We start from the raw sequence: 13289 nt of genomic DNA, 5'->3' as shown, positions 1-13289 counted from the left end.
AGTACTCAGTATTAACCCACCAAGACAGTTCATGTTCCATGGCACCACACTTGGTCCTTTCATATTTCTGCACGCTTTGCAAAGTGCCTTTTGCATAGGATGATCATGAGCATACATCAGGGACAGGCCAGGTCCTGAGAGCCAGTTTGGTGTAGTGATTAAATGTGCAGACTCTTATCTGGGAGAACCGGGTTTGATTCCCCACTCCTCCACTTACAGCTGCTGGAATGGCCTTGGGTCAGCCATAGCCCTGGCAGAGGTTGTCCTTGAAAGGACAGCCGCTGTAAGAGCTCTCTTAGCCCCACCCACCTAACAGAGTGTTTGTTGTGGGGGGGGGAGATAAAAGCGATTGTGACCACTCTGAGATTCAGAGTATAGAGCAGGATATAAATCCAATATCTTCTTATTCTACTTTCATTGCATGTCGCCCTCTTCCCTACAGCCCCTGTCCCATACACCTTTATTCTAGGCAGGTCCCACAATATTCAGTTGGTGGTCAAAGGAAATCCTTCCTTCTCCCTGTTCAGCCAGTCAAAAAGAGGGTTGGATCCAAGACCTCCCTCCTACACAGCCAATAAATATTTTTCCAGGGGGTGTTCTTTGCAAGTGTATTGAAAGTACAATGTATTCTCTCCCCACCCCCCCAGGTTCCGCCCATCCCGCCACCACGCCGTTTGGACCATCGCCTCACCACAGCAGCTTCCTGCCTACTAGCCACCTGGCAGGTAGGTGTAAGTAAACCCTACCTTTCACATTTATCAATATGTTGAAATATGTTGAATGATCTGGTTTTCCGGTGGAGCAACGATGCTCAAAAACCCTAAAACGTTTGAGGAGTGTGCAGGGGCTTCACCTCAACTAGTAATTGCTAAGCAGCCGTCCCTAGTCTCATCATTAAACCATTCGTAGATGCCTCCTGTGCAAGATAACCTGATCAGACAAAAACGGTCCTCTTTAATTGCTGTACTTTTAAGGCCATCTACTTCCAAAGCAGGTGGGGGGCATCTTTTGTATTGGCACACTTATTATTTGCCTTTGGAAAATCTGCTAGTCTTCCTGGGAACCCCGCAATAACAACTTCTGTCCTCCAAAACAGAAACACTGGGATAAGAGTTTGGACTGCAGAATCCTCTCTCATCCTCCCCTATGTTGTGCCAGGCAGCCTCAGTAAAGCTCAGATCTAAGGGACAGAAGAAAAGAGGCATTGTTCTATCTGTGCAGAGGTGGTGCCGGAGTGACCTTTCCCCAGCTGTGCACCCATTTCTCAGATTGAATGTTGGCCCCCGCTGGGCTGGAGGCAAACAAACAAAAAGCAATTAAAATCACCCAAAACAAACGCAATGAATTCTCGTAATTTGTTCTCCAGACAATGAGGCGTATCGTCGATCAGGGGTGGGAAACAGGTGGTTCCCCACCTGTGTTTTCTTACAGCCTCTGGACAAAGGGGAAGAGGCTGTGGCTCGGGGTAGAACATTTCTTTGGCACGCCAAAGGTCCCCAGTTCAATCCCTGGTGTGTCCAGTTCAAAGGATTAGGTAGCAGTGAAAGACCTCTGCTTGAGACCCTGAAAAGCTCTTGCCAGTCTGAGCAAACTATACGGACCTTGATGGACCAAAGGTCTGATTCAGCGTAAGGCAGCTTTGTGCGTTAAAAGTGTGTGTTAAAATGTAAGCATTTGTCTTACTGCATCAGACTAAAGGCCCAAATAGGACAAATTATTTATTTAGGTATTTGTACCCCTCAGGGGTGGAATTCTATCAGGAGCTCCTTTGCATATTAGGCCACACACCCCTGATGTAGCCAATCCTCCAAGAGCTTACAAGACTCTTTTTGTTGTAAGCTCTTGGAGGATTGGCTACATCAGGGGTGCGTGGCCTAATATGCAAAGGAGCTCCTGATAGAATTCCACCCCTGGTAACCCCCACACTTCTTGCCAATGGGAATCCAAACAGCATTTCCCCTGTCCTCCATTTGATCTTCACAATAGCAAACCTGTGAAAAAGAGAAGGTGACTGGCCCAAAGTCTCCCAGGGAGGGTCCATGGCAGAACGGGGATTTGAACTTGGGTTTCCCAGATTCTATTTGGGATATTCCTGTGCCCCCCTCTTCAGAGTCCTGCTTTAGGCGGATCCCCATTAAAACTACCTCACAGTATTAAAAACAAGCCCCACCCCCACTGGCTGTCGTGGCCCTTGCAAGTCACTAATCTCTGAGCACGGTAACCGTCTCCTATCGTGTATCACTAACATCCGATCACTGGAGGCGAACAGCCTCTGAGTGAGGAAGTCCCCAACCTCTAGCTGCCCTCCTTCAACGCCAGTTTACTCTACGGCCCTTCGTAGGAGCAGAAACAGATCTGAATGCCAGCGAAGAGACTTTCTTCCGTGCTTTGTGCGTGCTTTGATAATCGATTTAATGACCGCATCGCATTTGCCCAAAGAGGTCAGCACGACGGCACAACAAAGAGAAGGAGATTTGAGCGCAGGGTGGCCCAAGTGTTCTGACAGTGCCAAGCTTGTCCCCTGTTGCAGACACTCAGGCTTTTTCAGCCATTTAGGGCAGTTAGTTTGTTCTAATCTGTGCATGCCCGCAGAGCAGCACTGCCAAAGGCCGGGGCAATTGCTGGGGGCTCCCTCTCTCCAGTGTCAGCTTACTTGTACAGGAGTCCTTTGTTATCCTATACTGCAGTTTCTCAGCCGTGTCAAATTCTTGCTTCATATTTGGGCCTAGGCGGTGTGACTTAACGCACAATCCCAAAGAGAGAGAGAGGGGGAGGATCAGTATATCAAAGGGCATTTAATGCCCCCCTGAGGTTTCTGCAAAGGCTGTAACTTCTCCTGCCTGTTTGCCACACAAAAGGGGGGGGGGGGATCATGTCAGAAATCAGTTTACAGCTCTCCATTCCGCTGTTGCGATTCCAGGTGGATCGAGTTTCAGCTCAGTAGCTGTGCCTGTCATTTTGGCTCTTGGGCTGTTAACTTCCAGCTTTCCCCCCTCTCCCTCTGGCATGCCCGGAGCTTAGCTCCAGCACCTGTTTTATGGAGTAAGCGCTCAAAATCCCTTCTCCATTTTTAACATGCTGGGAATTTTCTGTGTAAAGAACCTTGCAATGAGAAGGATCAGCTTAAAGTCTGGCCTAATCCTACTTGGATTCAGACTATTTATAAAAAGGAAAAAGGAGAGAGAGAGGCGGGGGAGGGGAGGAGGGGGCGCGTTTCATTCTCCAGCATTCTTGGCTCAATGCCGGCTAAAACCCTGTTTGCCTTTCCAGATCCATTTAGCAGGTCAAGCACCTTCAGCGGCCTTGGGACCTTAGGCAGCAATGCCTTTGGAGGATTAGGCAGTCATACTCTGAGTAAGTACTGGCTGGGTTACTGCAGACAAACCTCCTCCTCTCTAGAGAAACCACATGCTCACATTGAAAAAGCAGCTGCTGGTGGTTTTATTTAAACTTAAAAAAAAAAATCTTTAATTCCTAACCTCCATCCTCTTTTTGGGGGGAAAACAAAACACTGCACCTAAGCGTTCCAGGTCTCTGTGGTGGGAGCTTTTCCACAAGTTACCCTTCATCCTTCCTCCACCGTGGGGGCGGGCCGTGGCTCAGCGGCAGAACATCTGCTTGGCACACAGAAGGGTCCTGGGTTCAACCCCTGGGTAGTTAGTAGATGATAAGAAAGACCTCTAGCTGAGGATCTGGGCAGCCGCTGCCAGTCTGAGTAGGAAATACTGACACTGATGGACCGATGGTCTGAGTCAGTATAAGGCAGCTTTCACATGTCTACCCAGCAACTATGTTTCCCCTCTCTTTCCCGAGAAAGATGGCCTGGTTAAAATCTTCATTTTCTTCCCATCCCTTCTGTCTTCTTACGGGGAATGATTCTGAAAGGTGTGGGGGCTGTGCTCTATGAAACCACCGAAACGTCCTAAAAACGTAATATCAAAATGATAAATCATTTATCTTGGGAAGAAGCCCTTGTGATGTCCAGAAAGCCTTCTGGGTTCTCACACAGAGCCAGTCCTCTTGTTTGAGGGCTTAATTCAAACATTAACGAGCCCCAGTCCAACAGAGGAAACACTGATGGGTGCTGCAGCATTGAAAGTCTTGATCCGGAAGCCAGGGCTGGTCATAAGGATTCCCAGTCTGGTTGTCTTGAATAATAGCAATGCACTTGGTGGGAAGGGAGAGAGCAGAGAGCTGGGTTTCGTCTCCACCGCTTTTTCCAAATAGACGATCGGTGCTATTTATGACAACCTGATGGCGCCAGAATATGCTTCAGTCCTACGAAATGGACTATCTGTAATGACCTCCCTGTTTTGCATTAGAGCCAGCGGTTGGCACTCCTGCAGTGTCAAAATGCACGGGGAAAATTGTGTTGCGGTGAACGCACCTACGTTCAAAGCAAACCTAGACGCAGGACGTTAACAGTTCTAAGATCTCCGAGACATAAGCCAACCCATACTGTACGCAGTTACGAGAAGCAGCTGTAAAAATCTCCAGAAACACTTATCGCATCAAGGTCAGCCCAAAGTTATTTGAGTTCCTGCACTCCATATTTATGGATCCCTGACCACAGCTGTGCCTCATGAGAGCGTCTTTCAAAAAGTAAATTGAAGGAGGCATGCCATGAGAGTCGCAAAGAGGGTTGAAAGGATTCGTTGAATCAGGCCAACCTTTCTGGGAGAAGAGCCTGCTGGGCCGGGACTCAATATGTTTGAATAAGGCTTCAAAAAGACAACTTGCTGGCTCTTCATAAAGGAAGTTGGGGGCGATAAAAGGAACTATCGTCATACGCGTTGTCTTTGGGACGGCAGAACTATACAAACCGTCACCAGGGAATGTCGCTTTGCATACTGTCAGATGGCTACCAAAAGGGCCGTTGGGTTCTGTGTTATCTTGCAGGCCTAGAAAGTAGCCCTTTTTTTCAGATTCAGCGGCACCTTCCAAAAGCACAACCGTTTACCCCTCAATTCATCCCAGAGGCTATTTTGAGTATTCAAAAGAGTACCCCGGTAGGTAGCACTACCCTGAAAAGAATACTACATGCAGGACTGCTGGGTTTTCCGATGAGAGCTTTTTTTTTTGAAGGGAAGGAACATTCGCTGGCCGGTGAGCAAACCCAAGTGACTGATCCGTACCAGCGAGCCATGAGACATAGAGAGTGAATTGCTATATTCAGGCTTAGTCTGCTCACCCCAAAAAATCAAAGATCTCAATCACCGCTTCTCACTGCAGGTGGCTGATCGTTTTTAACTAGCTGCATTCTCGTTGTTAATGTCAGTGGCGGGGAGCGATAACAGTGCCAGTTTAACCACAGATATCACAGTAGGGGGAACTGGGTGATTTGGGAGTTGCCTCTTATCTTCAGCGCAAACGGCCTCATTACTTCCACAAAGTTACTCAGATCTAGAGTTAGCCTTTTTTCTGCAGAGACTTGAAACGGCGACTGTTTCATTCCTTGGTTATCAGAGCTCTCCTGCTATTACCATTTTTTAAGTGTCTTTTTCCCTCCAGCCTTGAAAGGAAAACTGTGCCGGTAATTGGCACTTTTTTTTTCTTTTTTCTTTGCTGAACTGATGTGGGACAATACCCCTTTTGTCCAAAGTGGGGGGCAGTGAATTAACCAAATATTTCTCTTTTGTTCCCGATTCCAGGTCACAACAGCATTTTTGCCCACAAAGAAGGGCCAAACATCCAGAGCTTTAACAATCCACACGAGCCATGGAACAGACTCCACCGGACACCACCATCGTTCCCGACCCCCCCTCAGTGGCCCAAACCCGGTGACTCTGAGCGGAGCTCCTCAGTGACGAATCACGACAGAGACCGAGAGTCAGAGAAGAGGGAACTTTCTGCAAGCAAAGAGGACAGAGATAAAGAGAGGTGAATGAGAAAAGTGACACATGGTGCCAGGAGTAGCCTCCGTTTTGTTTTTTTAATCTTATGGGAAAGTCTTATGGTGCATTTAGAGTGTGTCAAACAAATATCCCGAAAGACAGGGGTGTCGAACTCATTTGTTATGATGGCTAGATTTGACATAAATGAGACTTTGTTGGGCCGGGTCATGTGTGCCATAAAATGTAATGTCAGGTAGCGGACATATAAACTGTATAAAGGGGTTGCAGACAAACACAATTTTTTTTTAACTTAAAACATTGGAACTCTTGCAGTATTTTGTTTTACAATCTGATAAATGTCATCTCTTGCAATGAATTATTGCATCAAAAACTGCAAAGTCTGTGCTGTACTAATCTTGAATATGCTGTTCAAGTGTTGTTCAAGTGTGCACATCTATAAGTTGGAAACTTATAGATCTCATAGTCAATGCTTTGAGCCTCAGACCCAGAGGAAAACATGAAGCAGCTGGGCATTGTGAGCTTTTGTACATAAATTGCTTCATATGCTGGTCAAGATATGTGAAAGCACCATGGCACAGACTAAGGGCTATGTGCTTGTCTGCAAAACTAGTCTTCTCCAGAAAAATAACTACAACTCCTGTGTGGCAGTACAAGAACAGAGACAGCCATGTACAATGATTAGTATCAGCCTACTTATCTGGGAAGTCTAAATTCAAGCTCCCCAATCAAAGGAATATGTGAAAGAAAAAGCAATAGAAATTTCCTGGGTAAACCTGGGCTGGACACACACACACACGCACACACACACACACACACACTCAGCCTAATGCTAGCTTGTTGTTATTTCTCTTCTCAATAGTTCACATACTTTCCTATTGAGAAAGACTGGAGGACATGAATACAATGAAAAATATGAGGGGAACCCAGCTGCACCCATAACAAGCACAACAAATCTCCCTCCCCCTCTCTCTCTGTAGCAAGGCAAAAAGCTCATACCTTCAATAAAACATTGCTAGTCTTAAAAGTGCTGTTTGTATTTCTTCCGATGGTGAGGACCGGGCAAAGGAAGCTGGAGCTCTTTCCTTCCTTCCCCCAGGGCACAAGGAGAGGGAGGAGCCTCAGCCAGGAAGGAAGAGAGGCTTGGCTCAGTAGCTCTGCAGGGTGATTAGTTGAGTCTGGCAAACTTAATCATCCAGCAGAGCTATAGAGCCAGACTCTTTCATTGGCTAAGGTTCCTCTCTCCTCCTCCCTTTGGGAAAAGGGAGGGGGGAGAGAGAAGGAGCAAATAAAGGCTGCTTTGCTGGCAGGCTGATCGCTGGGAAGAAACACAAAATGGCGACCGAACACAGCAGGCAAGAGAGAATGAAGCAGACAACAGCCAGTTGATGGAAGGCCTTATTGGAACCCTCTGCGGGGCGCATCTGGCCCATGGGCCGCATGTTTGACACCCCTGCTGTAAGATGTCTTGTTTGCATAATTTAAATTCTAGCTTTGGGTTGGAGTATTTGCATCCAGTTTGCATATTGCAGCCTGAATAGCCCCAGCTATCCTGAGCTCATCAAAGGTTTGAAGCGAAGCAGGTTGGCCACAGCCAGTGCTTGGATGGGAGACCATGTGCTCTGGTTTTTCTTCAAGGAATTGGAGGAGAAAGTGTTCAGAAGGCAATGATCAACCACTTCTGCTCGTCTCTTACCTTGAAAACCCCACGGTCCTGGAGTCATCATGTGTTGGGGGGGCACCTTGATGGCTCTTAAACAAATTTCCCATAAAGTGTCTCATTTTGAATAGTTTAAATTCTAGCTTTGGAATGGGGCATTGGCATCCAGTTTGCATGTTGCAGTCGCTATGAATCACTGCATAAGGCATCTGTGGCCAGTGAGTGAGCTGTTCCCAGGTAGCTGCTCACTTTGGGAACTATATTTTCCATAAATGTCTTATCCATTTGGGGGGGGGAGGGGTGGATAGTGAAAATTGCCCTGTTGAAGCACTGAGCTGCATGGTATATATTGCTCGGTTCTTGACCATATGACTTAAAATGGCCTCCATGTGCTAAACGGCAACATGTAAAATGGCCCTTTGAGGGGATGGAAATCGTTAGCCAGTAAGGCCCCAAAAGAGAACCACTGGCCGCGGAGGCCAAATGAATGTGCTGCTGAAGAATTTTGTATGATTTCTAAACCTCATGGGGGCATCTGTTCTCTAATGTTGCTTGTGAGGACAACAGTGCACTCAGATGTTCTAGAACTTTTTGCAGAAAGGCTTAAATCATCATTTTATTTCAGTTGACTTATATTCCGCCCTTTCCCGCAAGCAGGCTTAGAGCAGAGAATAACATAATATAAACCACAGTCAATACATACATATTAAAACCATTAAGACAACATAATAAAACAATTAAAACAGTAATATAACAGCATAGGCAGCAGTTCTAATTGGGTACGCTCAGCGTATCAATGTAGCTATAGGCCCAGATGAAGTAAGAAGATGGTATTATTAGAAAAACATTGCAGCAAGGCAGGCCAAGTAGATGGGATATGGGCACCCACTGCCTCAACCGAAGGCCCAGCAGAATAGCTCTGTCTTACAGGCCCTACGAAAAGGTAAACCCCACTGGTGTGAATGCACAGATGACCACTCAAAGATCACCAGTTACAAGTAAGCAACCTGTTTTTCTGCAGCTGGAGCCAGCTGGACCAAACTTGGTATAGCTGCTCAGTTTCTTCTTTTTTTAAACTGGAGGATTTCTGGTTTTTCTTCAAGGAATTGGAGGCGAAAGTGTTCAGATGCACAGCCCAGTGTCAAGGCGGAGGGCTGCATTGTTTCTGTAGTTCCAAAGGCAAATGACACCAAAGGATTGCAAATCAAATTATCCCCATATAAGATTTTGTATAATTTGCTACTGTACTTTAAAAAAGGTAAAGGTAGTCCCCCGTGCAAGCACCAGTCGTTTTTGACGTTGCTTTCACGCACGCCACCTGTTATGCAGATCTGGTAGTTGCTCATTGGGTATGGTTGTTATTATTCAGTCTGATCATAGCTTTCCTTAATAGTTTGCCCCTTACACACAACTCAACCCTGGCAGGCCAACATACATGTTTGCTTGTTTTGGCTTGAGCACCCCATCCTGCTTAAGTCTATAGCAACAGGAAAGTGTTTATAAATCCTCATTGCAATTCTCTGATTGCAAGCATTACTTGGTTTAGCTATTTTACAAAGCTTTCAAGGCCAGAAACTTTGAGGCCCAGGCGACTGAAGTTTAAATTTGGCCAAGTGTCCTATTTCAGCCGCAGTTTTCTTTTTTTCACATTAAGCTTTCTTCAGGCATTTGGTATTCATTGTTCTCAGTCATTCCAACTGGGTTCCAAAGACGTTAGCATTTCTGTGCCTGTTGGGAAAGAACTAGCAATTTCCTTCCTTTACAGCAAGGATATTACTGACAACATATAACTAGACCTGTCATAAGTTGGCAACGTGCTAACCATATGATATATTTTCCTCCAGGGATCTTTTGGATAAAAACAGGCATTCAAACAGATCCTCACCAGCTTCGGCTCCAGTGACTCACCAGATCAGCAACCTCATCCGTAGCAACAGCCTAACCTCCAGCGATCCCGCCAGACAAGTAGGACTTGGTGACAGAGAAAGGTCTAAAGAACCAGAGAGAGACATTCCCGACCGACTGAGGGATCCTCCTCCAATCGTGGAGCACAAGATCAAAGAAAGTCGCTCTCCAGTGAAGGAACCGCCAAGCCATGATAAGAGATCCTCAGAGGACAACACAAAGCCAGTAATTCAGTCTGTATCTCCCTACAGCAAACCTGCACTGAGCGAGAGCTTGAAACTCAGCAATCTAATGAACAAGGACATTGAAAGAAAGCCAGAGCTTCCAGCTGACCTTCAGAAGATAAAGAACGACATCAAGGTCAAAGAGGAGCGCAAGGAGGATGGGGACGTGTTGGTAGTGAGCTCTGAACCTTCACAGCATTCCAGAACTGTTGAGCACCCACCGCCACCTTCCTTGCATGGATTACCCTTGCCCCATACAATGGCAGCCACAATGCCTATCTCCATGGGCAGCGTCCATCAGATGAACAATATGAATGTCCTGGACCGAAGCAGAATGATGACCCCATTAATGGGCATGAATCCCTTGTCGGGCAGAGAGAGGCTGCCCCATCCCGGGTTTTCTTGGGATCCAGTGAGGGATCCCTTACGAGATGCCTATCGGAGCTTAGACCTGCACCGTCGAATGGACTTCCAGCTCCGAGCAGATCCCATCCACAGGTTCCCCACCACTTCTGGATTCTACGACCATGAGCGTTCTTACCGAGACAGAGAGCCCCACGACTATAACCACGAGAACCTTCTTGAAGCGCGGCGTGAGCAGGAGCGGCTCCGACAAGTGGAGGAGAGGGAGCGGTTGCACTTACGGGAAGAACTGGAGCGTGCCAGGATGCAGCACTTGCACCCATCCCCTATCGAAAGTCACTTGGCACACGTGCCATCCTTCATGCCTCATCTCGGTGGGATGCATTACCCCAGACTCAGCCCCTCTGCAGCCATGCACAATGGAATCCTAAATAGGAACCCACCTACAGCCGCTTTGAGTGCCCCGCCCCCTTTGGTACCAGCCAGTAGTACAAGACCTTCCTCTCCCCGCCGGACTACTCCACTCACAAACTCAGAATCAAGAGACTATTCTCCTTCTAGGAACCCCAAAGAAGTTGAGGCGCGATAATCTCTAACAGGATGAATTTTAAAACTCACCTGTAAATATAAGAAGAGGGGAGGAAAAAAAATACCTTTTAAAAATGCACTGCTGTAAACTTTTTTTAAAAAAGAAAAGACTGTAAAATTTGTAGAAATTAAGCACAGTTCCATAAATAATTTGGGGGTGGGACAGGGGAAGGGTTCTAGGCTACAAACCTGCCAACCAAGATGGTTGTTGAAAATGGAAATTTAATATATAGGTCTTGATTTTTTTTGTTTTGTTTTTGTTGGGTTTCTTTCTTTCTTTTTCTTTCTTTTTTTTTGCTTCTGTGCTGAGTTAAATTACCAAGTTTGTACATTTTTCCCAAATGTGAGAAACGTTTTTAATGAATTTGTATTTTTTTAAATTTTCTGCTCTTTATTCACTTAAAAAAAAGCATTTGTTTTGAGCTTAAATTTAATGGCCTCAGATCCTTAAGTAAAACAAAAGCCACCCAGGGTTTCTTAAAGTATTATTTATGGAAATATTGCAGTTTCTTACAGTCCACTGTGAGGCTCCCAAATCGAGGCCGCTCACTTCTCTTGGTACTTTGGAACTGAAGTTACAGATATATATTAAAATAATAATAATAATAATGTACAAAACCTATGTTTGTTTTTTGCCTTATATTATGAAGAAATGAGAATTTTTTTGACTTCTTGTTTTAAACGACAACAACAAAAAGAAAACGATATGTAAATATTCTGTTAATATAAATGTACACCAATATTGAATTCTTAACATAGGTAGACTTTATAAAAAATGGTTTCTAGAACCACTCTTCTGGTTATTTGTTAATATTATTCCGACACGTCCTTCTTGAGAAAAAAAAACGTACCTGTATAAAACCCCCCCACAAAGCTCACATAGTGGATTGTGGCATATGGCTTTCAACTACACAAAGAGATCCTGGTGGACAGGTGGGTGGGATGGAAAGGAAAACGGATACAGCCCCCTGCAAAAACCAAAAAGCTGAATGGCAATGTTCTTGGGGGGGGGGGGGGGAACGGCACTAATTTGGGTGAAGGAAGAGAAGGGATCTTGTGTTTGATTAAGCAAGAAAACCCGACAGAGAGGTCAGGTCTTTCCATTTGGTTTCAATCCAAAGAAGAGGAGGACAGGACCCAGATTACCTGCTGCCACAGAAACATCTGCAGTCCAGATGCAACTGATGTGACAGGTCCCATTCTCTGTTTCCCCCCAGTTCCAGGTCTTACTTTGGTGGGGGCAGGCACAGCCTCCCTGTCTGCTGCTCTCCAAGTCCTCTTATTAAAACCACATACAAGAATAATAGGAGGGGGGGGAGTCAAATGGTTAATTAAACAAAATACACCACTGTTTTGCACCACTGTTTTAAATCTTGATTTCCAGCTTTCTTTTTCATATGTAAAGTTTGCTGCTGCCACAAGCCATCCAAAAGCATCCAGAATCCATTTTAAGAAATTAACTTCCCACTGGCTGTTCTGTAACCACCATTCTCCCTCCCCCCCCCAACAGTAAATTGGTAGAACAGACAGAGGGACCATGCATGTAGAAAACAGTGGTCCCCTGGAACTGCAATCACATACAGAGATACCCTCAGCCGCCTCCTTTCATCTGTATATCGCCCCCAGCTTGAGAGATATCCATGTATTGACATTCTATACCATCCTTTTTTTCCCCCTCCAGCATTCATATTTTCACATTATTCTGGGTTTCTGCTCTCTAGTTAACTTAAACATCTGCTAACATTTTCTTTCTTTGAATTTCTGTATTTCCTTCCCTTTCCCTACCCCCACCCCCTTCCCTGCAATTTTAAACATTCAGTTTCTTTGTAGATCATTGGAGATAAATACAACATTGATTTTGGATGAAAAAGGTAGTTAAGTGTTTGTGTGTCAGATCTAGTCACAGTCATCGCCGGGAGGGAGACGGAGAGTAAATGGTTTATTGATAAACGTGCTTGGCCTGTTAACGGTGATAAAATCTTTGGCAAATTCAGAAGGACCATGCACCGTTAAATAACCGCGTAGCTCAGCCAGGAGGTGACCCTTTGCTGTAAGCCACTTCCCTAGTTCAAGCCTGCTGTTCAAGCATGGGCATAGGGAAGGTGTGTACAAGACTGAGGCAGATCATAAGAAGGAGGGCAGTAAGGGTTGCATTAGCGCTTAGTTCTAATGTCCCTTCCTTACACGCCCAGGGAATGCTGTTCACCACTTTGGGGTCAGGAAGCAATTTTTCTCCAGACCACTTTGGCCAGGGATCCTGGAGAGGATTTCTTGCCATCTTGTGGGCTTGCAGCCTTCAGGGGTCTCTGGGGATGTATGAAGGGGGGGAAGTATTTATGAATTCCCTGCATTGTGCAGGGAGTTGGACTGGATGAGCTTGGAGGTCCCTTCCAACTCTATGGTTCTGTGACTCAGAGTGGCAGAGAAGATGCCAGAAAGCCATGGTACGCACAATGAAGTAGGCCTATACATTAAACTCCAGAGATCTGTGATTCAGTACAGGGGGGAAAGCATTCAATATATGGAAAAACGCCCTGACATGGATGGCTCAGGCCAACCCAATCTCAGCAGATCTCGGAAGCTAAGCAGGGTCAGTTGTGGTTAGTACTTAACCACCAAGGGAGTCCAGGGTTGCTACACAGAGGCAGGCAACGGCAAACTACCTCAACATCTCTTGCCTAGAAAACCCTACAGGGG

The 13289-nt window shown here is 45.9% G+C and overlaps 1 protein-coding gene across 19 annotated transcripts in view; it reads left to right on the top strand.

The window, feature by feature from the left end:
• FBRSL1 (fibrosin like 1) overlaps positions 1–11384 on the top strand; it is a 1099284-nt gene extending 1087900 nt beyond the window's left edge. For 11 of the 19 annotated variants that reach the window (XM_060249814.1, XM_060249796.1, XM_060249808.1 and 8 more), the window contains 4 exons: positions 648–731; positions 3271–3354; positions 5652–5880; positions 9357–11384. In XM_060249814.1, the coding sequence (XP_060105797.1) occupies positions 648–731; positions 3271–3354; positions 5652–5880; positions 9357–10593 (1634 nt within the window). In that variant the 3' untranslated portion in view covers positions 10594–11384. The remainder of the gene's footprint in view (positions 1–647; positions 732–3270; positions 3355–5651; positions 5881–9356) is intronic. The other 8 variants (XM_060249815.1, XM_060249816.1, XM_060249812.1 and 5 more) reach the window with 3 other exon arrangements.
• The last annotated feature ends 1905 nt before the right edge of the window (positions 11385–13289 follow it).

The sequence above is a fragment of the Heteronotia binoei genome, chromosome 11 (genome assembly GCF_032191835.1).
Source record: "Heteronotia binoei isolate CCM8104 ecotype False Entrance Well chromosome 11, APGP_CSIRO_Hbin_v1, whole genome shotgun sequence".
Lineage (NCBI taxonomy): Eukaryota > Metazoa > Chordata > Lepidosauria > Squamata > Gekkonidae > Heteronotia > Heteronotia binoei.
The sequence above is the reverse complement of the archived record's forward strand: the minus strand, read 5'-3'. Positions and strand labels throughout refer to the sequence as shown.